This window comes from Citrus sinensis, chromosome 9, assembly GCF_022201045.2.
Source record: "Citrus sinensis cultivar Valencia sweet orange chromosome 9, DVS_A1.0, whole genome shotgun sequence".
In the NCBI taxonomy this organism is placed as follows: Eukaryota; Viridiplantae; Streptophyta; class Magnoliopsida; order Sapindales; family Rutaceae; genus Citrus; species Citrus sinensis.
This window is the reverse complement of record NC_068564.1, coordinates 6370207-6396928: the sequence shown is the minus strand read 5'-3', so window position 1 is coordinate 6396928 and position 26722 is coordinate 6370207. Positions and strand designations below refer to the sequence as shown.

The 26722-nt window shown below is 32.3% G+C and overlaps 2 protein-coding genes across 3 annotated transcripts; one reads left to right on the top strand and one right to left on the bottom strand.

Moving 5' to 3' along the window:
* Positions 1–768: 768 nt before the first annotated feature.
* On the bottom strand, positions 769–5703 carry LOC102622422 (calcium-dependent protein kinase 32). Of its 2 annotated transcripts, none has more exons than XM_006489866.3 (8): positions 4678–5703; positions 3637–3760; positions 3394–3549; positions 2739–2891; positions 2493–2608; positions 2178–2345; positions 1345–1572; positions 769–1230 (listed from the first exon to the last, which is right to left on the bottom strand). In XM_006489866.3, exons 1-8 carry the CDS (start codon positions 5185–5187, stop codon positions 1075–1077), a joined length of 1611 nt encoding a protein of 536 aa, XP_006489929.2. In that variant the 5' UTR covers positions 5188–5703; the 3' UTR covers positions 769–1074. The 2 variants fall into 2 exon arrangements, with proteins under 2 accessions (XP_006489929.2, XP_006489930.2); XM_006489867.3 differs by having other exon boundaries at positions 3394–3537; positions 4678–5702.
* Positions 5704–20196: 14493 nt separating this feature from the next.
* On the top strand, positions 20197–21272 carry LOC112495593 (uncharacterized). Its single transcript, XM_052433863.1, has 2 exons — positions 20197–20551; positions 21050–21272. The coding sequence occupies exons 1-2, from the start codon at positions 20212–20214 to the stop codon at positions 21115–21117; spliced, it is 408 nt and encodes a 135-aa protein (XP_052289823.1). The 5' UTR covers positions 20197–20211; the 3' UTR covers positions 21118–21272.
* The last annotated feature ends 5450 nt before the right edge of the window (positions 21273–26722 follow it).

Here is a 26722-nt window from a genome sequence, read left to right as displayed (position 1 = left end):
TTTATCAAAATTATTATTTAAATATTATATTTACTACACACTATTGACTTTTATTCCTTACGTATAATTTTTTCTCCACTGTAACTTCGGTTTAAAAGTTACAACAACAATTCCAAATAGAGATTAAGTGATTAACTTTTAGATAAGTAGTTAGACCAGGTTGTACCTTCTTTTGCCCTTGCCAAGAGGCCCAAGAATCATATACTTTTTTTTTCCAATTACCTCTACCTTATAGATAGTATGAAAAGCGGAAGAGCCCTCCTCGAAAAGAATCCCCCCCACTCATCACTTAACTTTTTACAGGAGAAATTTCACACATGGAAAGATGGAGTTGGTGGCGGGAGGCATTTTATGATGATGTTGGCTACGTTCAACATTGCATGGTTGGAAAGATGCAGCCAAATGGATAGAAAGCTTGAGAGGTGCTCAATTGAACCAACCAAAAGACAAAAGCTAAATTGGTTGGAAAGATGGGAGCCGTGGCTGCATTTGTAATGATGTTATTGTCAGCTAACCAACTTAGTTGCTGGATCAACAAGCTAACCTCACACCACATTTCTTAGTCTTCGACTTATTTCAAGCTTCACAATTGTGGGGTCGGTGGTTGGTCCAATTGGACACATTAACCATAAATGAGTGCTAACACTGCCGTGCATCCCCTGGTATGGTCTGCTTACATTCAGAGCCAGCCAGTTCCCCCAATTTGGTATGGAATTGATAATTTACCAAACGAAAGTCAAATTAGTTAGCAAATGAAAAGTCAAATGATTCACCTAAGCAAGGCCAAATGATGACTTTGAATTTGATAGCAGTATGTCAAGATCTGACCATCTATTTACAATCAACACAGCCTCTCCACCAACTCGACTCAAAATACTCACAACAAACAGAAGAAAAACATATTGCATTTCGTCAAGAAATCAACACCCTACCCTGGGATTCCTACTTGCACAAACAAATGATTAAAAAAATTATAACAATAAGGAAGCCAAAAAGAAGAATTCTGAAAATAAGACTGTAACTCATTCTTTCCACAAATAGATTTTGCCTCCTGTTTAGTCATCGTAGTCCTCATCATCTGACATTGTTGTTCGACTGTAATGATCCATCCTTCATCAACTTCAAGCTGAGACTATTGAACCGCTCTCGTGAATATTGTCTTGATGCTTTCCTCCAATCTGTACCCGCCTTCATCATCACGGCAAATTCCTCATAACTTATCCGACCATCCTGCAAGGTTACAAAATGAAATTGAGCGTGGATATAATTTACCGTGCAAAATCAGTATTTGCCTATACAGATATTAGTGTAAAGATTTTTATTAATCAACAGAAAATGGCAAACCTTATCCGTGTCAACATCATGCATAATGGCGGTTACAACTTCTTCACTGGTGTCAACTTCATCAGCTAAGGCATCTCTTAGTTCCTCCAGTTCAATATACCCGGTTTGGTTTTGATCAAAGAATTGGAAGGCTTTGTGGAGGTGCTCGTCATTGCCCATCTTTCTTAGGTGAACAGAAATAGCTACGAACTCTCCATAATCCAGATATCCATCCTTATCGACATCACCCTGAAAAAAGAGCCTCAAATCACTTCGTTTTCTACAAATGGCAGACAGCTTTACAGAAACATAACATCTCATTAAAACATCAAAGTAAAGATAAAACATTCAGCAATGTTCTGGGGGAAGAGGCGAAGAGAATCAGTAGCATCAATGATGATCTAAAAACAAGCACTTCTATAGAACTCCTTTTTCTTTGAATCAGCAGCCAGAAGCAGAGCCAACAACTGGCTCGGAGATCATTTGCTACTCAATTAATAACGTAAGACACCATTCATGGAGGGAGATGAAAATTCAAGCAAAGACAACAATCATGATTCCTTCCTAAATGTCAGACTTGAGGATGAGAAAATTGATGAAAATCATTCTTTGCAGCTTTTTACAAGCAACAGGTTACATAGAAGAAAAATAACTTGCATTTGATAGTGTCTACTGAGGGTTTTTAGTAGATGGACTCATTGAAACAGAAGCATTTTGAAGTGCCATGTAAAAGCGAACTGCATTATGAACTTTTGTTTCTATGGGCCTCCTATTTCGTACCACCTAAAAAAAGAGATTCTTAACCGAAACTTTTCCCTAAAAAAAGCCAGATCCAAATGTAGGGTATGACTTACAGCATCCATCAGAATTTGAACATCCGTGTCAGGGATCTGATGCCCAAGCTTGTGCAACCCAACTCTCAGCTCATCAATGTTTATTTTGCCCCTGTTGCCAATGTCCATCATGTGGAATCCCTCCTTGATACCAGCAACTTCCTCCACGGATAAATGCTGAGCAATTACCTGTTGATTTTGCATTTCCAATGGAGTTCAGGAACTTGTGACTTCAATAGAATGGAACAATAAAACATCCAACAAACAAAGGAGGCCCTCTCCAAATGTTGATTAAGTAAATATAACTTTGAGGTAAATAGACTGTTAAGACATTACCTTAAGAGCTCTCTTTTTGAGCTTGTTCATTACTGAGAATTGCTTGAGCCTTGCCTTAACGGTTTCTCCCAAGGACACATTTGGAGCCTTCTTCGCATTTTGTAACCAAGGATGTTCTGCATTAAAGGAGTAAATGGCAAGAAATATTTGCATCTGGTCATAATCAACTCTTTTAATTCAGAAATAGTTGAAAACTGAAAGCTTTGAAACATAAAATGGCAGTACTTCTTTAAAACTCAATCTTACCTAGCACTTGCTGAGCAGTAAGCCGCCGCTTGGGATCAGGGTCAAGCATCTTCCTGACAAGGTCTTTTGCATTTTCAGAAACTTTAGGCCAAGGATCCCTTCTAAAATCTAAAACAGACCGAATAATTGCCTGTGCAACTCCCTGTTCAGTTTCTGCATAAACATAGAACAGAATTTCCAAAGAGGGAGTCAGAAAAGTTATGAAAGTGTATAACTCCACAGTACATACGATAAAACTGAGATGTAAACATCAATTTGATCCTAAGTTTTTAAAAGAAAAAGAAAAGTGCAGAATAAAACTACAATAGAGTAAAGTGGCATTACAAGAGTAGGATAAATAATATGCTGACCCATAAAAATAACAAATGAACATTTTGAATTTGATGATACCGGCAATTGATGCATTTTTCATGCAACAATCCCAGGATGCACTGATTGCATCAGACAACCTCACAGAAATATCTAAATAAACAACATATGTTTATACTTCAAGTTATAGTCAACATTTGCCATAATGTCTCTTTTGTAAATTTCAATCAAGAATGTGTCTACAACAACTTCAAGGAATCTTGCAAAGATGGTCTTGAAACTCATCTGAAGTTAAACTTTCATAGATGTATAAAACAATTCACTTAACAATGAAATGAAAGCTAACCTGCCCAAAAAGGTGGGACACCACAAAGTAAGATGTAAAGGATTACACCAGCACTCCAGACATCTACTTCTGGACCATAATTCCGTTTAAGCACTTCAGGAGCCATGTAGTATGGACTGCCAACTATCTCAGAAAATTTTTCACCTGCAGAAGTAACTGTTCAGCAATAAATATAAGTTGAAATCTGCAGAGAAAATCTAAGAGAAGACTTAATCAAATGTTATAGCCATCAACTGGCCTTACCAGGCTTAAAGAAAACTGAGAGCCCAAAATCAATTGCCTTCAATGGTGCCGTTTCCTTCTTGTTCGCGAATAAAAAGTTCTCAGGTTTAAGGTCCCGATGCATCACTCCATGCTTGTGGCACATCTATAATACAAAATTGCTCATTAAACTTATTAACCAAAGCACATTGCAAAATCTTGGTATCTACAAGAAAGCAAAATGCCAAGGCAGTCAAAGGACCTTTTCAACCAAAAAAGGAACTCACGCGAAAAAGCATGTTAATGCTGGCCATAAAGTCCGGGGAAAAAAAAATGAAGCACTTCTGATGTTAATATGCCGCAATTACTTCATTTTTTGCTTGACATGAGGTGAATGACAGAATGTGGCAGCAAAAACAGTAGCATCCCAAAAATAGCATCCAGATGTAATAATAAGAAGTTTTTTGATTGAATTTAGACAATACACTATTAAAGACAATACCAATCATCACAAGAAGAGTCTAGTCTTCTCACACAATGTACACAAAAAGAATTGGCTTTCAAAGCCTATTGCTACAAGGTGAAAAGGGAATAGAGAGAACTGAAAATGAATCATTCGTCGAACCAAAGTAAGTACCATACATAAAAAAATTTCAGCTTGATCATGTAAGTTAAATTGCAAAATGATAAAGTGGACAATATTCAATAATTTCAAACCAAACTAAGATCAATAAAAATGGAAGATTGGGATACAGAAGCCCGAGGAAAATAAAAGTCCAAAGCACAAACGGAAAATTTTCCAAAAGGGGAAGCTACAGATAAAAGATGTTGAATCTTCCAATTCACCGTTATTAATTATACCACCAGATCAAAAGCTAATTACTAAATATGCAAACTTACAATATACAATATATACACACTCATCAAACAATTTAGAAATTCACAAAATCCTCAGCCACCTTTTTCATGTACTGTGAATTCCACAATCTTCAAGTATGTAATTCACTTCAAACATAGATCTATGAATGCCAGATCTAAGTAAAAAGAATTAAACATCAAAAGCCAAAGCTGACAAAAACTCACCTGAACAACCTCCACAATAGTCTTGGTGACAGCAGCAGCAGCCCTCTCAGTGTAATGGCCTCTAGCCACAATCCTATCAAACAACTCACCACCTTCACAAAGCTCCATGACCAAATGCACAGCAGTATCATCCTCATAAGTATCCTTTAAACACACGATATTTTGATGCTTTGGCAAATGCCTCATGATGTCAACTTCTCTTCTAACATCTTCAATATCAACAGCAGTCCTCAACTTCTTCTTTGAAATGCTTTTACAAGCAAATGCGTCACCATTTTCTCTGTCGGTACACAAGTATGTGATCCCAAATTCTCCACGACCCAGCTCCCGCCCCAGCTCGTACCTCTCCTCAATTTCACGGCCAGTGGGCTCCTTCAAAACGCAGAGTTTATGGCCACCGTTTCCCTGGTGATGTGTGCCATAATCAATTGAAAACGGATTCTGTTTCTTCTTGTTGGTCTTTTTCTTCCCTTGTTTGGCCGGTGCCGGAGTCACGCAGCAATTCCCCATAGCGTTGAATCAACAAAAAAAAAATTCTCAAGCCTTTTGAATCTTTTCCTCAAACGGGTTTCAAAACTTGACGCCAATTACGTTTCAAAACCAATCAAAATCTTCTCTTTTCCAAGCACAAAGACAGAAAATAGGTGTTTTCTTTTTTCTTTTTCAAAAAACTCAAGATCCAGCAACAAATTTCAGATTTTCATCGATACCCAGTTGTTAAAACAACGTAATTTCCTTGAAAAACAAACCAAAGTTGTTTCTTTTTTGAAATATAAAGATTTTGATTTTCCCGGGACAGTGACAGAAAATGCTAAGGGAAAAAATGAAGAAGATCGTATGGAAATGAAAGAGAAATTGAGAGAAAATATAAGGAGTAAGGAAAGGGAATGGGGATGAGAAAAGGAATTTAGAATGAAGATGAGAGAAGGTCAAACATGTTTCCCAGAGGCTTCCCTCCTAACCCACCTTCCCCTTTCTTTTTCTCTCTTTCTTTCTCTTTCTCTCTCTAAAATTTTCTGTCCTATAATCTAGAGAGAGAGAAAATTATGATGAGGCCTCTTTTGTTGTTTTCCTAAAATATCCAAAACTAACATCAAAGTTTTTTTATTTTTTTCAGATTATTACCAAGTTGTGCTGGAGCTTCTATTAAATTGCCCCTCATTTATGAGTTTAATTACAGGTATTGCCATTTCAGTTCCGTTTACACAATTCTCTTTCGTTGCAAGGACGAAAATGCCCTCATTCACAACTATGCGGTGTCATCTCGCGGGTTGTGTGACTTGTCAATTGCTTCGTTAGCAACCATTTATCGGTCCGACGATGACACCTTTTCGCCAGCCTAGTCTTGTTACATAATAGTAAGACCTTTTTTCTTTTTCTTTTTTTTTTCTTTTTAATTTCTTGAGTTTAGCGAGTTGAGTCACTATTTTATTGAAGTAAAATTTATTTTTCTTCAGAAATAATATTTTTAGACAGGCTTTTAATTAGGTTATATCAAATATTTTTTATTCAGGGTAAAAGCTCGTTTAGTCCCTATATTTTGAAGTTAGTGTCCGTTTCGTCCTTATATTTTTTAAAATACCTCAAACCATCCCTACCCTAAAATTATTGACACGTTTGCCATTATCTTTTGTTCCTTTTAACTTATTTTTACAATATTACCCTATTATAATAATTTTTTTAGAAATTATTAAAAAGAAAAAAAAATAAATTATCAGTTTAACACCGATATATATATATATATATATATATCTATATTTATAAATATATATATAAATATATATATTTTGAAGAAAAATCTTTTAAGTTCAAATATTAACTTTTCGAAAAAAATTGATAATGTAATTTTTTAAAATATTATTTTTTAGACATAAGTGAGCTTCCACAAAAATTAATATATGCCTTTTTTGTTGTTATTTTATTTTTGAGTTTAATTTGATAATCTAATTTTTTATTAATATCCAAAAAAAACACTATTGTAAGAGTGTTATATTGTAAAAGCAAGTTAAAAAGAATAAAAAAATAATGGCATGAGTGTCAATATTTAGCAGCAGGGACGTTTTGAGGTGTTTTTAAAAATATAGGGACTAAATGGGCACTAACCTCATAATATAGGGATTAAAAAAGATTTTACCCTTTTATTCACATATTTCTAGATTAGACTTCAATTATAATACTTTGAGACAAATTTTGATCTTCAAATATATTTTAGGTGAACTTCGACAATTATACTTGAAAACATGTTATAACCTTTATTATTTTGTGTTTTACGATGTAATTTTTATATAATATACAATGTGATGTGATATTAAAGAGGAGGGAAAAAATGTCTACTCCAAGGCCTTTAAAATTTTAAAAAATAGCAAAGAACAAGCTTGGCAATATGGACCAAACTGAGTGAGCCCTACTCTTTTTATATAGTCTTCAAACCCTTTGATTATTGGTGCAAAAAAGCAATTACACCAAGCAAGCAATCTACCCTTTTTTGACTAAGGAACAATTATGATTCTATAAAGTCATCAATTATATTTCATCTTGAAAGTGAAGGAAGCCTTTTTATTAGTGTTGCTGTTAAAAAAAAAATCCTTGTCAATAATTTCACTATCATCATTATTAATTCCTTTTTAAAGTCACCTTCTCCATCATACTCCCCATTACATATTTTTGTTAAAGTTACAAATTCATCAAATATTAAAAAAAATTTAACTACCCTTTATTTTATTGGAACCATATAAGTAATTGTTATATTACATTATTTAAAATTTACAATTGATCCAAATGTAATTTTTTATGATTCTTTAATTATTTGACGAACAACAATTAAGTCATACAAAAAAATTGATTTTAAATGAATATAAGCTACATCATATATAACCTAGCAAGACCCAAGCGTATATTTTAAGTGAAAAACACCTAATTTCAAGGTCGCAAAAACAAGAACTGTTTGAATATCTCGTAAAGGGTGGTTTTGACATTTCACGTTTCAGATACTTCCTTTTCCAACTATTTTGGATTGGATAACGTCGTAACAGATAACTTCTTGTTTAATTTAACTAATAAAGTGCATAAGGGTGTTTAAGTAAATTCGCAAAAATACGTTGAGCAATGATTTGGGGTCTTTAGTGACGTCTCTGCCAACAGGCTGGATTGTTAAGTCACGTACGTGGCACATTTCTACTGGATTAGCTGTTCATCTAGAAGGTGGGCTGCCAGCCAAAATAATAAACAACACGGCCGAGCCATATACTGAAAGAAGAATTATAAGAACACTTCCTTGTCTTTTTATCTTTCGTTTTTTAAAAGAGTGGGCTTATTTTTTTAACCCATTAATTTTTTTTATTTTTTATATTTACTTCTAAAATAATTATTAAATTTTAAAATATCATCTTAATTTAAAAATTCTCAAAAATCACGTCATGACTCTTATGGACTGCTTTCTCTCCAAATTTAAATATCACTAACTTCCTCTCTCTACAGTAACGTATTTTACAGACTCCTTCTCTTTCGTTCTTTTCACTTTGCATTAGATTATAATAGGGTTTAATTTGTTAATTTCTACAAGAATTTCATTTATTAATTGCAATAGCTATTTCAGGTAATGAAAGTTTTAGTCAGAGAAGAAGAAGAAGGAGGAGAGAAAGAGAATAATGTCAAATAAATAATTTATATAATTATATTTACAAAAATAAAAATATTAATTAAAGAAAGCTTGTAGTGTAGAAATTGATGGGTTTAAGTAACCCTAATGAATTTAATTAAAGTAATTGGTTTATTATTTACCAATAACACCCAGACTCCGTTTATTTTTTTAATTTAATGAAACTTACATTTATTATAAAATTCACGTGATTTTTTTTTATCTTTTTAACTCTACCAAATTTTAAAATATGATTATCTATATCTAAGCACGAATCTTGTAAAATATTTCATATTAATAGAAAGTAATTTTCTTAATAAAATTTGAGTTTGTTTAAATTTTATTGAAATTTGAACAGGGTTTTAACACATCTAGTGATCAAGAAAGTTTAATTCTAGTTCATTCAAAGATAAAATATCTTATAATCATCCATAAGTTGCCAAAAAAATTATTTTTTCTAAATATCTAACAACAAGTAAATTTAATTCATGACTAGACAAAAGAAATAAACAAGTTGAACTCTTGAATAATGATTACTAATGATAAAATTAAGGGATATATATATATATATATATATATATGTATGTATGTGTGTGTGTGTGTGTGTGTGTGTATGTGTATGTATGTATGTATGTGTGTATGTCTGTGTGTATGTGTGTATGTCTGTGTGTATGTATGTATGTGTGTGTGTATGTATGTGTGTGTGTGTGTATGTGTGTGTGTATAATTTTATTTCACTTTATGTCCATTTCAATCATTTGCATTTTTACAGCAGTTTTATAGTAAGATTTACTAAGTACATACGCTACTTTTAAAACTCACAGTACCCTTAAAAACAAATTTTGCCAAACACTTAATTGATTCTATTCACAAATAATTATTTCTACAGCACAACTAATAATTATTATTTTAAAAACTACAACATTACTAGACTGGTCTTAAGGTAAAGCCCCCAAAAGGATAGCTCAATTGGTTTAGAGGCTAAAGATATGGTGTTTGCATGTGTCAACGTCTCAGATTCGATCTTTCTAGTGATCTAAAACTCCTCCCTTCATTATCTTATGTAATGAGGTTGGAGTGGCCAACTGACCTATAATTTAGGGCCTTGCGGAAGCGAATAAATCAGAGTGGGATTTTGGATCTCTAATCAGGGATCTCTAACTTTAATAAAGTCAGAGATTAATTAAAAGACAAAAAAATTTAGATTTCAATACATTACATGACAAAATAAAATGCATTAAAATTTGTGTTTATTTTGTCTTTTGGCTTATAAAGTTGGGAATCCCCGATTGGAAAACTACTATATATATATATATATATATATATATATATATATATATATATATTGAAATATCTTTTCCAATACTTTTATCATTTTTCTTCATCATTTTATCCTTGTGATGAATTTAAAAGTAGAGTGGCTAGTATACTTTGATCAATGAATAATTTCTTCGTTTGATCTTATTACTTTTGAGTAATAATAGAGTTACAAATTTTTATACAAACTGACGTGGCATAACTCAATTGATTGTATTAATTACATGTTGTCTCACATGTTTTATTTTTATTATTTTATATTTTCATCTAATCAATTGAATTATATCGATCAGTTTGTACAATATATAAGTCTGTACAAGAATTTGTAGTGCTATCATCACTCATTGCTTTTTGGTCTTCTCTTCATATCTTCTTGGAGATGTGTATGCATATCTTTGGCATATGTTCAATGTATTTACGAGAATTAAAAAAAGATCAATGTGAAATATTTTTAAATTAAAATAGCCCAACCCAATATATATATATATATATATATATATATATATATATATATATATATATATTCATAATAACTCAATTATATAACTTATTTCTTCATATCTATTAATTTCTATTTAAATTTGAAGAGTAGTACCATGTATATTCCAATGCTTTATCCTCATTGAAGTAACACTGATCATGTGAATTATAAAATAATATTTTAAAAAAAGTGATAAAAAACGATATTCATATCATATGCCACTATAAGAGCAAATTATATAGTTTTTTCAGAATAATGCTTATATGTACAAACTCTTATCAAGATTGATGTTTCAAGGCAAGGGGTTCATCATTGCCACATGGCTTATTTTAGCAGAGAGACAGGTGGCAGTAATTTTTTTTTTAAAGTAAGAGTTACTTGTGTGAATGGCAGACATTGTAATTACTACGATGATAAGGGTGTTTTCTATTGGGCGATCAACTTTATACTACGGAAAAGCCTTCAACTGTCCCTTCCTCCGTAGAATTAAATCAAAGGGCATATTCGTCATTTAGTGGTTTTTCAAAGATGTATGAAAACTGAAAAGCACCACTCCCCTTTTTCCTTTTGGGTAGACGGTCAAACTCGTCGACTTTTGACTTTGGACTTTTATTTTTGGATTCACTCGTTTGCAGACTTTAAATTAACAACAATAATAATAATACAAGTACAATAATAAAACCATTATCCACATTCCACATATTAAATAATTAAATAATTAATATTATATTTATGTAATCAATTGTCCTTCGATTTTACTCCCAAATTATATTGTACAGCTAAATTTTTGTATTATTTAATGTTTCTCCAATTTTTTTTTCTCTTATTAGAAGAATCATATGAAGTGTTTTTGTAGTCTTGAAATGGTTAGTATTTTTATTATTAATGCAAAATTGGTATCTTGTGTTCAAGGAATAAAATAATATGCTCTTATCAACAATATAGATACGAATCCATTATAAAATGATTTAACTATGCTTGTTTTGTAATTTAACAAAGAAAGATTATTAGCTTAATATCACCACGCTTTGGATAAATGTTAGCCCATTAGACAAACGTTTGACCAATTCTATGGAAGTTAATCCAGTTGAGTGTTTCCTAAAATTTCAATCAAATTATTTAGCTTTTTTCAAACAACAGTTATTTATACTCGATACATATTAATAATTTATTACATTACGTAGTCTCAAAACTTTTGACGTTGAGATATTTTTTTCTTATTGAAAGATTATAGAGAGGTTGAAGTCTTCTCTTGTATTCATGAGAGTAGTTTTTTTCTTTTTCTTTTTCTTTTCTTTTAAAGTAGACGTTTCACTTTTCAGAAAAAAAAATTAAATAAACTTTATATGAACAATTTAAATTGGACAAATCTCTAATCAATAAATAGCAGAACTTTTTTTTTTGAATAAAAAATAGCAGAACTAAAGTGATAAAAAATAAAAATAAAATTGATCAAATTCTGCCTGCGAGTTTAGATTTTTATCTTTTTTTTCAAAGATAAATGTCTCATATTTATAAAATAAAGTTGTGGACTAAAACTTTTTAGATAAATTTAATAGAAATAATTTAGATTGGGACAGATCTCTGATGGATAAGTGTCAATACTAAAATGACAGAAAATTAGTCAAGATTGTAGTTTGTTAAGTAGGTTTGGTGGCTGTAAGCGGTCAAAAATGGGCATTCACGAAATTGGTCCACTGCCTACTAATGTCACCAATATAGGAAAATGTTACAATCCTATCACATTAATGCGAGGATAAAGCATTTTATTAATTATTGTTTTCTTAAGATGATTGTATTAAGACCAGCCTGCTTAAAAAATAAATCCCCAAAACCGAAAGAAAGAATATAATAAGAAGAAAATGGGAAATATCTTTTAATTTTGAAGTTCTATTAATATGATATTAATAACCTTTGTCTTCTAGATATACAAGTTGGCTTGAGGCTTATCATACAAAGTTGCAATGTGAGTATGTGGCCACTAAGTGACAAAATGGATGGGTCATTTGTTTATTTATTACATTTTGACGAAATAGACGAATTAATTATACATGCTTATGTGAAGTGATTAAGAAGGGCAAATGAAACGACATGTAGTATAATGGCTATGGCAGCCAAAAGAAAAAAAAAAAAAAAGGATCGATGTTGGTTGAATTGTGGTTGGGTTCTGAAGCAACAAGCGTGGATATTCAATAATAAAACAGTAAGTAATACAATATCATAACACTAGCTAGCTGCCTAGTTGTCCTAATTAATAAGTTGGTCAAATATTGCGACTCCAATGTTAACATTTACATTTATTTTTCATCATAAGATACACGAATTAACATCATGTTTATTATTACTTGCGTACAATCTCTCCATCTCGTGCTAATTGTAATAACTCAACGTCGAATTTCTTCGACCATGCATCAGTAAAGCCCTTATAGCTCTTATTATAGCGTGACCGTCTTAAATGGAACCTAAGTTTATATTTTATAAAACGTAAATGTTTGAATAAAAGATTGTTTATATTAATTTCTTTTTTATATTGTTACAATAAAAATATAAGTTGGTCGAGAAATATTTTTAAGCTCTTTTCATTAGAATTTGTAGAAATTACTTATTATTGATTTTTTTTTTTCAAAAAAGAGGTTCTACTTTTCATTTACATCTCTCAATTGAGATAAGAATCTAATATAAATCTGTCAGAAAATTTTAAGATATTCTTCACTTTTTTATATAGCCCATTTGATTGTCATCCAAATATTTGTAATTAAAAAAAAATTACAATATTATTATGAGGAGTAAAACCCTGGTTGGGATTGAAGTTGAAATTTAGTCAGCGACTTGCTTCTTAATTTTTGTCAAAAATAGTATTTAGTAAATTTTATAAAATGTAATTATTTCATCTTAACAGCAACTTTTAGAAATAAATAAAGAGTTGTTGATTAAAAATATCTTATTTAATCAATAACTACAATCTCAAATTGGCCCTAAGTCAATTGAACTACAGTTTTCTATGACTTACTAATAAAAGTTAAGAAATAAGATTTAGGTGAATTGGCATTTCAGAAATATACTCCTTGAGTCTCCCCTCCTTGACTGGTATTCACGTTTACCAGTAATGATCAATATCTATACACAGCCGCCTAAAATGAAAAAATTTTCCCCGGAAAGATAATGGAAAGAAAATTATTAGGTCGCGAGGACAAAATTTAATTTGACACACAAAGAAAACTCGTCTTCTATCATTCTATGTGGAGAAAGTGCATTAATTGGACAGTTCATATTATATTTTAAATGAACGTGAGCATTTATTTATACTAAAATACTCCCTCATAATACCGACGACATATTATTAGAAAATAAAAAGATTCAAGATATAAACTCATTTGTATGTTTAACTTTTGGGGGAATTCTATAATGAAAATAAGTTGCAAGCATCAGAATCAATAAAGCTGGCCAAATACCAACATGAATACACACACAAAATAAGTTTGTCAATGAATATTTTGTAAGCTATAAACAAGTATATATAGACACCAATTGAATCTGCCTTGACTGGCTCTCACGTTTCTGGTATTGAAATTTTGTTATCTTCTAGAGCCGACTCCAATAGACTAATAATGATTAATTAACCCCAAAGAATCTTCGAAATAAATAAATAAAAATACAAACACTTACACAGATGGTGCAGTGATGCGAATCATCAATCCTAAAAATGAGTTGCCATATCACTTAAAATAAAAAAAAAAATCACCAACAAAGTGTTGATTCCACTGGCAATGGAGTCCCCTTAAGTGGTTTGACTGTGTTTGCTCCTCAGTTCGAATCGCAGAGAAGTCGCCTTTGTTGGGAGAATCTGTGCCTCTCGGTTCGAGCGAGGACTTCTAGTCTGGGTTGTGGTACGGGGTTAAAGGTACCTCCCACAATTGGAGCCATTCCCAAGATACCTCGTGGTCAAAACAAAAAAAAAATAAAAAAAGATTTGAGATATGAACTTTATGTGTAAATATTATTATATATATATATTCCCATATTCCATAATTAGGTACGTACATATTAAGCATTAACCAAGAATATAACATTATTAGTAAAATCGAGTCTCTTCTTGTTTACGTTGGTACCGAGTCAATTCAAGAACTTATAAATGTACGAGTAGAGTAGGATTAATCTATGCTGACACGTGGCAGTAACCCTGGTGTTTAGAATCAATAATTGATCTTATAAATCCCTCTTTTTCAACATTCACATTCACGAGAGAAATAGTTTGATCCAAAAGTCAACAAATTGTGGGATTAATACCTAACTTTCTTGGGTTATTATATGTGAACATGACACGACTAGGAGGAACAAAGAGACAATCAAAATGAATGGTGTTGGATAATTCAACGGCCGGCGTTTTATTTCTTTCACTCATATAAGCAAACTTGAATTGACCAAACCAATTTCTCTTGGACTCGCCACATGATGCATTTGATTTTGGGGTCCAATTACGGAGGAAACCGCACCCCCACGGTTCAGGACTTCACGTACCGTCAGGTAATTACTAATTAAAACGTCAATAAATTTAATAATTAAGAGTATCTAAACTGTAAGATAGGATATTCTTAAAGTCTCGTAGTCAAAATTCTATTTTTGTAGTCAGAATAAGGCATTTTCCACATTCTAGGGACCTTTTGTCTTTGTTTTGTATTTAAGATGGGGAAAAGGACAAACACACCCCCAACGTTTAGGTAAAGGGATAAAAATCTCCCTAATATTTAAAAAAAATATTTATACCTTAATTTATTATAATTTTACCATTATACCTTTCTAGCATATAAAAAAAAATTATTAGATTATCCAATTTATCTATATATTATTAATAAAATTATAAATAGAAAAATTAGATATTATAAAAAAATTATAAATATACCTTCATTGCCCAATTCCTCTATTAAAATTTTTATCAATAACCAATTTTCAAAAAAGACATCTATACACCTAAAAAAATTGTAAATAAAATTAGTTATTAATAACCAATTTTATTTAAACTTTAAACTTGTATATTTAACAATTCTCCACATGTCAATCATTTAAACTTGTACATTTATAACCAATTTTCTATGTTATTTATTATGGTATTAATAACCAATTTTATTTTTAAAATTATAATTTATTTACAATTTTTTTTAAGTGTGCAGATGTCTTTTTTAAAATTTGGTTATTAATAAAAATTTAAATAGAGGAATGAGGCAATGAGGGTATATTTATAATTTTATTAACAATATATAGACAAATATTAGATAATCTAATTATTATTTTTTATATGCTAGAAGGGTATAATGATAAAATTATAATAAATTGGGATGTAAATATCTTTTTTAAAATATTAAGAAATTTTTTATCTTTTTACTTAAACGTTGGGGTGTGTTTGTCCTTTTCCCTCTAAGATATATGCAGCCCCCGTTTGTTCCAAGGGGTTTAGGAGAGAATAAGGGTTTTTTTTTTCCAACAACTTCATCGGCAAGGCATTTTCATATTGTTGCGAGGGCAATGCTGTCATTACAATTATGATGTAATGCTTGCTAGTTGCTATTTGCTAAGGCTTGGTTTCAACGTGGTTTTAACTGAAATTAGCAAATCTAAGGAACTGTTATTGATATGTTGCTGAGCTTGTTTCGCTTAAGGCTGTTTGAGGGGAATATGTTGAAAGATTTAAGACCCCCCAGTTTGGCTTATTGAGGCAATCATGGAGAAGTACACGAAGGCAGGTTTATGCTTGCCTAAATATATGGCAGTAACCAATGGGTTTTGGTTCAGTGGGAGAGTCTTTACACTTATAATGTTGAGTACAAAGGTTCGAACCTTCATAAAAATATTTATGTGAGTTATTTACAATTCTCCCTCAATTATCAAATAATTGAGTGGAGCCAGTCTATCTCTCACAAAACGTGAGTGGAGTGGATAACCCTCGAATATTTAAGAGAGTTCAAAAAATTTGAACAAAAGTACACGCGCATGCAAAAAAAAAAAAATGGCAGTAGCCATGCATGAGGTCTCTCGTCAAAAGTACGAACCAAAAATTGCAGAAAAATATGAACTACACGCGCGCGCACAATTTTCAATTGGGTATTGAAAAATAAAACGCAATTCTCTTAATTAATCAATGGGCATGATAGCCGTCGCCAAGAAAAGCCTCCCCTCCATTATAGTGGTAACTAAGGCCCTTCTTAGTGTTGAGCTGCTGCTATCGTGGAAGCGAAGAAGTAAAAAAAATGTAATTATCATGTAATTTGTAATTAAGGTACAATGACAAATATTTATCAAACAGTTTAATGCCATGATTTTTAAACTGCGGCTGCTAACTTTAACACTAACCAAGGCTTAAGACAACCTCCAATGACACGTATGTGCAGCTGGAAGGAGGAGGCCCAATTCAGTGTTAAAAGTGTCTCTCTAATTCTGTAGGAAAAGAACTCATACAAACCCACACCCACACTATGCCCGTCCAAAGAAGGGGCTAAATGGAAATTATGGGCTCAAGTGTTAAAGCCCAATTCTTTTAATAGATTTCTGTTTACACCCAGCAAGCTTTTTAATATTTGTTATGCAAGAGTTATTTGTATTGGTCTTATTGGAGCTATGAAGACGGTTTTGTATGCATGTGGGTGCACATTTATATATGAGAGAGAGAGAGAGCAAAAATGTACGCACCATTTCACTAAATAGAAAACAATATAACATTAAATCCACCTGAGACTTTCAGACCAAATGACAATTAATTGGTTACAGCAAACAGCAAGAGATAGGTACTAAAAACAAACTGAAGAACGAGGATAAACTAATGCACTGGAATATCTTCAAATGATATATCAACGAAATGTGCACATAACCAAAAAGAGCTCTAACTAGAGTGCTTCGAGTCTTTTTCAACATCCTCCAGCTCCAAGGACGGCATCTCCAATTGATACAATACCTGAAATCTTGCAATAGTTGATCCCAAGCCTATAGATTTCCAGATTTGAAGCTTTGAGACTCCACAACTACGAGGAAAACATTTGCTGCCACAGCAAGTAGCACAAAAGATAATCACATCCAGAAAGATGGGTGAAAACATGAGTTGAAAGATACAATTTTCTTTGTTTGATTGATAAGCCAAGAGATTGGTAATGCGTGGGGCATGCAAAGTTATTATTGTGGCAAAGACTTTGGGATTGTTGAGTGCGGTTTGTTGACTACGCGTCCACTAGCTTGTTAGCTTAAAATTAGGTTGAGTAGTGATTATTTTATTTTGAATAATCTTTGGCTATTTTGTTGCCATTAACTAGCGGTTAATGTCCTATGTCTTAGGGATATTATCTAGGAATTAGGAATAATTGTTAATTTCTTTTGTATTTAAATTCTTTGATAGTCATTAATTAGGAGGAGACTGAATCCAATTAAAATTATTGTGGTCTTTTCTCACCCTAAGAGAATACTATCGTTATTATATAATTTATGGCTTTGACTGGGATATATCAATTAGTATCAGAGCCACATTATCCATGGCAACTAACAAAGAGAGAATCGAGCTCTTAGAAGTTGGACTTGGTAGTTGCAGGATGGCATGAACCAAATGGAGCTTGGAATAAATGACATGCTACACCACTTGGAAGGAACACTCAACAAGTTAACAGAAACAATTATGGCATCCAAAGGAGAAGCAATTCAAATCGCTCATGATCAAAGTGGCTCATCACGCCCAAATCGTGAGGAGCATGAAGGGGGCCGACAAAATTTTTCATCCAAGATGGCAAAACTTGAATTTCCACGGTATTCCGACGACGACTCAACTGAATGGTTTAATCAATTTTTTGAATTTCAGGGTATCAACAATGAGCAGAAAGTATCTCTAACCTTATTCCACCTTGAAGGCGAGGCTAATCAATAGTGGCAATGGTTGCAGAGATCATATAAGGAAGAGGGCAAGGAGGTGACATGGGAAATTGTTCATGATGAACTGTGGGCAAAGATTTGGTCCTACTGATTGTGAGGATTTTGATGAAGCATTGTCAAAAGTTGAACAAATGGGCTCCTTACGTGATTGTCAAAAGAAATTTTAGCGGTTGGGAAATCGGGTACAAGGTTGGACACAAAAGGCTTTAGTAGGGACATTCATGGGATGATTCAAACCTGAATTAGCTAGGGACATTAGAATGTTCAGGCCGAAATCATTGAAAGAAGCTATTAGCCTTGCCCGGATGAGAGATGAGCAGCTGATGTGCCAAAGGGAAACCACAAGACCCTTCAACTGAACAATTGTTGATTTCTCTTCATCAACAAAATTCAAACCAAAAACACCTATAAAAAGGCTCACTTGGGACGAAATGCAGAGAAGAAGGGCTCAGGGGCTATGCTTTAATTGTGAGGAGAAATTTCATAGGTTTACGGGTCCACGACTACTACTCTTGGAGAGACGTAATGGGAATTCAGACGAGGTTTGTGAATGTGAACCTTGAGAACAAGGTTCTTGTCAAAGGAGGGGACAATGATAAGCCAAGAGATTGTTGCAAAAACTTTGGGATGTTGTTGAGTGCGGTTTGTTGACTACGGCTCCGTTTGGTACAACTTATTAAATAGAGCTTATAACAGTAGAACTTATAGCAGTAGAGCTTATAGCAGTAGAGCTTATACCAATAGAGTTTTTGCACAAAAAGTCATTGGGTGTTTGGTTGTCAATAAAAAAAGTACTTTTGAACCATTAAACTATGTGATATTTTTTATAATATCTATTTTTAGAAAAGCTCTATAACCTATACTCCCAAAAGCTCAAATTTTGGGCTTTTACTAGTAGAGGTAAATTAGCTTATTTAAGCTAAAAAAACTCTACTAAAAAAATAACCAAACACCATAAAAATTTTAAAAAAGTGCTTATACGATTAAATAAGCACTTATGGCTCTTAAATAAGCCATACCAACAGGCACGTGTCCACTGGCTTATTAGCTTAAAATTAGGTTGAGTATTGATTATTTTATTTTGAATAATCTTTGGCTATTTTGTTGCCATTAACTAGCGGTTTATGTTATATTTCTTAGGGATATTATCTAGGAATTAGGAATAATTGTTAATTTCTTTTGTATTTAAATTCTTTGATAGTCATTAATTAGGGAGAGGCTGAATCCAATTAAAATTATTGTTGTCTTTTCTCACCCTAAGAGAATATTATCGTTACTATATAATTTACGACTTTGACTGGGACCTATCATTGATACATTCACAAAGAATCTCTAGTGAAGTTTCATTTCATTTAAATAATTTACTTCATTTCATTTCATTTGTTTTGTTTTTCTTTTGATAACTCTTCTTGAAAATTTAATGCAAATAATCGATCCACTGACTGCACCCTTCCATTGCATGTAAATGGCTGCATCAAGTAAATTGACTGAAAAAACGGGTATTTTTTATACTCTTACAATGATCTTATAAAAATTATTTAAAACAAATTAATATTAATTACAAAAGTAATGTTTAATACTGTTGTAATTATAATATTACTAATAATTATTTATAAAAAATTAATTTATCAAATTAATCATAAAAGTAAGATAATAACAAAAAAATATACATTTATTTTTATTTCATTTTTAGGTCAATTTATTAATTAAATTTTTTATTAAAATTAATTAATATCTCCACTCTTGAGACAATTTTCAAAATTTAAAAACTAAACGGGTAATTAAATTAAAATATAAGGACTAAATAAGTGTTTTCATAATTTAACATGTCATGCTTAGGAAGCCATGGGTAAGTGCCTATAGACGCAATTACTGGATAGGTGTCTATGCAGGGTGGCATCCACTTTTGATGTGTGCTTTCCTTAGTAATGGCAATTCTCTTGGCATTTTAACTCTTTTATTAGGGAAAAGGACTTAAGCACTCCCAATGTTTAATAACACTCCCAATATTTAATAAAGGGACACAAAATTTTTTAATATTTAAAAAAAAACATACAAACCCCTATTTGTTAACAGAAACAATTTTGTTAAATTAGTCAAAGGTTAATATTGTAATTGCATATTAATAATGAATGAATTGACGAAAAAACCCACCCACTTCACACACACGAACAAAACACACATATCCTTAACACACATGAACAAAACACACACACACACTGCTCCTCCCAATCTTGACAAATCCTTAACGCACACACTCACACGGTTTGCTGGAATTGGAGCTGCTGGGGCTGCCGGAAGTTGCTGGAACTGCTTGCGCTGTCGTAAGTCGCTGGATCTACTCGCACTGCCGCAAGCTGCTGGATTTGCTCGCGCTGCCGCTGCGTCGATCGAGTCAGCGTGTGGCTGCTGCTCGTGCTGCCATTGTGTCCATCGAGTCCATGTGTGGCTGCTGCTCGCACTGTCGCTGCTCGCGCCGTTGCTGCGTCGATCCAGACCTCGTGTGGCTATTGGTCATGCGTCACATGCAATCCAGGGTTCAATTCTCTTAAACTAGCTTTTCTCTCTTTAATTTTCATTTTTTTTACTAAATTAACTTTATTTCTTTTTATTATCATTCAAAATCCACTAGAATTTTGGAGAATTTTTGGACAATTAATTAATTTTGGAGAATTTTAGACAATTAATTTCACCGAAGAAGTGGGCTTAATCATTTATTAATTATTCACCCTTCGGAATGACTTAATTATTATTATTTTTTTATTATCATTCAAAAAATTTCTGGCCTATTTGATGCATATGTGATGTATATGGGAGAATATAAATAAATGATGATGATATATATATATATATATATTTATGGCTGTTTGATGAATATAGTTATTAATTTGTCTAGCTTAATGGAGATTTATTGTGCTTAATTTATCAATGAAAAGCATGTACTGGTTTGCAGATTTATTGTGCTTAATTTTTTTCTTTAGGTTTTTATATAAAAATAAAGTTTATACACTAATATTTATACATTAATTGTGCAGCAACAACCACACAAGCTATGAGAGGAAGCTCACAAGCTAGTAACCAGAGTTGTCATACAAATTTGTGAACAGATTATTTTTTTCAAAAAATATTATGGTTATTGTTATGATGCTTACCATTATCAATTTGATACAATATTGTGATATGAGGATTATTTGTTATGTTTATTGGTGGTTTTTATTCTATTTGATATGTAATTTATTACAATTAAGATTTTGTTAATCAATTTTGTTAATTTTTTTTATTATACAAGTTTAAATTATTGCCATATGGATTATTGCTATTCTTATGGCATTAATAACCAATTTTATTTATTTTCATTCTTGAGTAATGAATTAAATTTATTTGATAAAAAATTAAATAGAAAAATTGAGTAATGAGGGTATATTCATAATTTTATTAATAATATATGGACAAAATAGACAATGACCAATTACTTTTTTATATGCTAGAAGGATATAACGGTAATTACACATTAAAATTATAATTTCTGTTAAAACTATCGGTTTCCATTAACAAATGGGGGTCTGTATGTCTTTTTTGAAATATTAGGGAGTTTTGTGTCTCTTTACTAAACATTGAGAGTGTCTGAGTCATTTTCCCATACTACTACTACTAAATTTCTAATTATTACTGATTGAAATTCTTGATTGCTATGGAGAACAACATCAACATTGACTTTAAAGTAGTTGATAGGTTTTGACCTCCATTCCTACTGCTTTCTAGCCTCTTTGCTTCTTTTATACCTCCCCCTGCACGTTTTAGTAAGCATCCATGATTGCTTTAGCCTTAGTTGCTAAGAATAAAAGGTTTGGTTTCTTCCTCTCAAAGATAAATTTTTTTTCTTGCATGCACATAACCTACCATATAGCTGTTACAAAATCAACTCATTCTTGGCTAGCATATCCATTAACTTGTACAAAATACTCAATATATTTTCTCTAATAACTTGCTTAGTTTTCAGTATCCAAATGCGTGCATTTCTAGATTTTTCTACATATTTTCATTCCATTAGGGCATGGTACACATCTTCACTTCTAGTTTTGCACATTTGGAAAATTGGTTCTTATAAAAGTTTTTTTCTCCATAGGTCTTCAGCAGTTGGTAATAAATTATTGGCAGCTCTCCACATAAAAATTTTGAATTTCTCAGGCAAGTTTAGTCTTTAAACATTGTGCCAGCCATGGATCCACTTGTTAAACATGTTGGGGGATCAGAAAACTTAAGAATGAGAGTTAACTGATAGTCATTCTTCACTGAATATAGCCCATTTTTATCATAATGCCATGTCAACTTATCTTCTTAAAGAGTTCTTGGTAGTGGGATTCTTCTTTACACTGAGCATTTCGAAAAGTCAATTTGCCTAAAATATCTAGCCTTTAAAACTTTAGCCACCAGTGAGTTTGGATATTGAATTAGTGTCCACCTTTACTTTGCAACTAACGCTTGATTAAAACTTGATAGATCTCTGAAACCCTAACCCTCATATACTCTTAGCATATTTTATCTTCTCCCATTTTACCTAATAGATCCCCTTCTTATCCTCCTTTGACCACCACTTAAACTTTGCACTCGTTCTCTAAATGTCACTACATAATCCTAGAGGGATTTTAAATACACTTATGGCATAAGCTGGTACTTTGAGCAATTGCCTTGATAAGAACTTCTTTCCCCACACTGGAGAATAACTTGTGCTACCAACTAGATATTTTACTCAAAACCTTGAGCTTAATATCATTAAAAAAAATTATGCTCTTTCTACTCACCATTGAAATCCCTAATTATTTTTCATGCCTTGAGACTATATTAAGCTAAAAAACACTCTTTATTTCTGCTACTTGCCTATTGGGAATTTTATCACTGAAAAACATAGATGATTTTTCATAGTGGAAGAGTTGTCTAGAAGTTGTGACATAATAGGCAAAGATCTTTTTTAGGTGTTTGCAATCCTCAGTGGAAGACTTCAATCTTTGTGATCCGCAAAGAACAAATGGGAGATTGTGATATTTCTATCAAATCTTAGGCCATGGATTAAGCTTTATCTCTCTGCATGCGGCAAAACATTAGAAAATATCTCTACACATGTTAAAAACATATGTGGGGACAAGGGACAATGTTGCCTTAGACCATTTTAAGGATGTATTAAGCCTTTTGTAACTTCATTTATAATGATAGAGAAAGAGGAAATGATTATACAGTCGATGATCAAGTTAATTCTTTTATTAGAAAAACTTAATCTTTCCATAGTAGGCTTAAAAAAAGCCTGCTTAGCTATATTATAAGTTTTGCTTATATCTAGCTTTAAAGCCACTAAACCATTCTTTTTTCCTTTTGCTATGCCTAATTTTATGCAAACATTCGTAGCCAATAATTATATTGTATGTTATCAATTTGTTCGGAACAAAAGCACTTTATATTGGGGATATCACTTGATGGAGAATTTATTTCAGTTCATAGGTTATGACTTTGCAACTAATATGTATATCACATTGCAGGGGCTAATAGGTCAATATTCGGTGACTTTTCTAGGCTTAGCAACTTTGGGAATCAAAACAATATATGTATAATTGAGTGGAGTTATAGTACTTTGTTGATTTAATACATGAAGAGATGTTGCAATGACTCTTTCTTTGACTATTTCTCAATGCTTTTGGAAAAAGACAGCCTATAATCCATCTAGACCCAGGGCCTTTATTGGGCGCATTTGAGAAAGTACTGATTTTATTTCCTTTGCTATAAATGGACGCTCCAAGAAATCATTCATCTTTGTATTCACTTTGGGGCCATTCCTTATAGAGCAACATCTATCTGATCCGATTTGGCTTTGAAGTAGTAAAGAGATCTTGAAAGTATTCAGAGAATCTGCTTTCTACATTCTTCATGTCCTTTAATCAATTCTCCAGGTTGTCTTCAATGTCAGTTACCTTATTCTTTCTCTTTATTGATAAGGCTTTAGCATGAAAAAAATTATATTTGTATCCCCTTTCTTTAACTAATACCTTGATCTCTGCTCCCAATACATCTTTTCATATATCAAAATATTTCATTACCCTTGTCATACTGGTTATTGTTCTCTTTTTCCGCTTTAACTTCTATATTAATTCCTTTAATTTCTTATCCCTGTGTCCAAACTCTTCTTGACTTTATAAAATCAACTGTACCATTGATCTTATGGCAGTGGATTTGAACATTTGGGCTAGACTAACTTTATTACTAGTGTGTCATTTGAACCACTCCTTTTTCATTATGTTCTTGCAAGCTTCATAAGAACTCTAGATATTTTCACAGTAGATTTTAGTTAAGGTTACTTTGTTATACACAAGGCTTCTCTATGTCTTTTCAAGTTCTATCATAATTAAGTAGTGATTAGATTCCCAATAAACTAAATTTGTAGCAAGATGATCATTATGAAATTAAGCTCTTTATTTTTAATTATAAAGAAATCTTTCCAGTTTCTCTTCTATTCATTGTGGTTTAAATTGTTTATTTGACCAAATGAAAGAGTGGCCCTTACTTCCCAAATCGAACAACTTACAGTCCTGGACAACAGCTCTAAACTTAGCAATTACATCTGCATTTTTATCTAGCTCTTCAGTTTTCTCATTTAAGTTTAGAATTTCATTGAAGTCTCCAAAACATAACCATAGGAATGAGGACAAACCTATTAATCTTTATAAAAGTGTTAAAAGTATGCTCATTTTAGCTTGCTTTAAGATGTCTATATACTTATGTACCTTTCCAAAATTTTCTCCTTGTATTCTGGACTTGGAAATTGATGTAATGTTCACTATAAGAGCTGATTTGAACTGTAATGTCAGCACTCCATATACGAGCTAGGCATCCACTCTTTCCAACGCTATCTACAACAGAGTAATTATCTATATATAACTACCTACGTGCCTCTTCAACTTGCCCAGAGTTCAATTTTGTTTCACAAGGAGAGAGTAATTGAGGAATATGTAAGTAGAGAACCTTTTTCATGGCTAAATGTGCGTGGGGATTCCCCAAACCCCAAAAGTTCCAACTAATGATATTCATGGTTGTTGGTAGAGTTATTCACCAGCTTCGACTATAAATTCTCTACAAATATCCTTTCATCATGTACGAATAGCTGTGTTTCTTCTTCATACATGAGTTTAAGCTTTGCTGATAGAGAAGAAATTTGAATCTAACTTGCTTTAGAAACAACAGGACTCCTCACTCGCATCTTTTTGCACTCTGAGGTTGGTCCCTTATGCTCCTTCATAGTTGTTTTTAGAAAAGTGGGCGCAATTAGATGCATTCCTTTTGTTAACCTTTTCTTGGCCTAGAGCTTTCATTTTTTTTCACTTTAGCTTTTACAGATTTGATTGTATGAGATTCATCACCCATTTTGCATGTTTGTTCTTAGTTTATTCTATTTTCGAAATCTCCAATGGCCCAATGAGCCCATAATTTTGGTTTCAATTTTCATCCCATTTTCCTACTTTTTTCCTTTAGTTTTTCTTGCTATTATGCTCACTTCTTTAGGCATTAACTTCATACCAACTACAACTACATGTTGATTGCAATATATAACCTGCAGCCTATTTCCGTCACTATATTTTATTAATGAATCTTCACCTACTTCTTCCACCTGGCTATTTCTGGTTGGTTTTGTTTTGACTTTTGTATTGGGTTGGTTTGACCCGAATCCGCTTTTTCCTCTTAGTTTGGTTTAACTTGTTTTTCCTTAGAGCTGCTCATGTTGTTCATGGTTTGTTGGTGTTGTGTTTGATGATCTTGTTGCTCCTTTCCAACGCCCTTTGTCTAGATTATGCTTTTGTTGTTTTGCTCTTGTCTATGCTTTCACCTAGACTCTATATGCTAAGTCATTTTTTGGTTGCCCTTTGTATTCGAAGTATTCTTTGTATTGGTGCCCAATTAGTCCACAACAAAAGCAAAATTCTGGTAATTTTTCATAAGTCACCCTCATTGAGATTTTCCCACCATCTTCCAGTTTTAACAACAACCTTTTTGCTAACATGAGCAAAAGAACCAATGCATTCCCTATTTCATTCTTTTTCACTTCTTCTACCTTGTTTTTTCTCTTATCCTCTGTACTATTTCATTGTCAATACACATGATAAGAATACTGTAAATATGCACCCAAAAGGAAGTGAGTGAAAACTTGCTTTTTAATATCACCAACACTAGTCGGCTCCATGAGTACCATTAACAATATGTCAAAGTGCCATTGTTCCCTATACAAAATTCTCATTTTTTTTCATAAGCCACCTTCATTGAGATTTTCCAACCACTTTCTAGTTTTAACAACAAACTTTTTTGTTAATGGTTGTGCAATATCCAACAGGAATCTAAACGAGCAAACAAACTAATTCATTCCAATGTTTCATTCGTTTCTACTTCTTTTACCTTGCCAATTCTTTCTCACCATTTTTTTGTCTACACACATGATGGAAATATTGTGGATATGCACCAAAAAAAAAAGTGTGAGTGCAAGCTTGCTTTTTAATAACACCAACACCAACCGGCTTTGTGAGTATTATTAACAACCTGTCAAAATGTCATAGTCCCCTAAAGAAAATTCTCATTTTTTCGTTTTGTAAAGCAAACTTGGAAACAAAAATTTTGTCTCCCAAGCTTTCCACTTTCATTTCCTTAGTGGATCTCCACGCTTGCGGTATAGCTGC

Coding starts and splice junctions, on each gene's coding strand:
- LOC102622422 (XM_006489866.3), bottom strand. CDS start 5,187: ATGGGGAATTGCTGCGTGACTCCGGCACCGGCCAAACAAGGGAAGAAA. Junction 3,761..4,677: donor CTATTGTGGAGGTTGTTCAG/GTGAGTTTTTGT, acceptor TTTGTATTATAG/ATGTGCCACAAGCATGGAGT. Junction 1,573..2,177: donor TTCAAATTCTGATGGATGCT/GTAAGTCATACC, acceptor CTCTTTTTTCAG/GGTGATGTCGATAAGGATGG.
- LOC112495593 (XM_052433863.1), top strand. CDS start 20,212: ATGAACAAAACACACACACACACTGCTCCTCCCAATCTTGACAAATCC. Junction 20,552..21,049: donor TGCGTCACATGCAATCCAGG/GTTCAATTCTCT, acceptor TTAATTGTGCAG/CAACAACCACACAAGCTATG.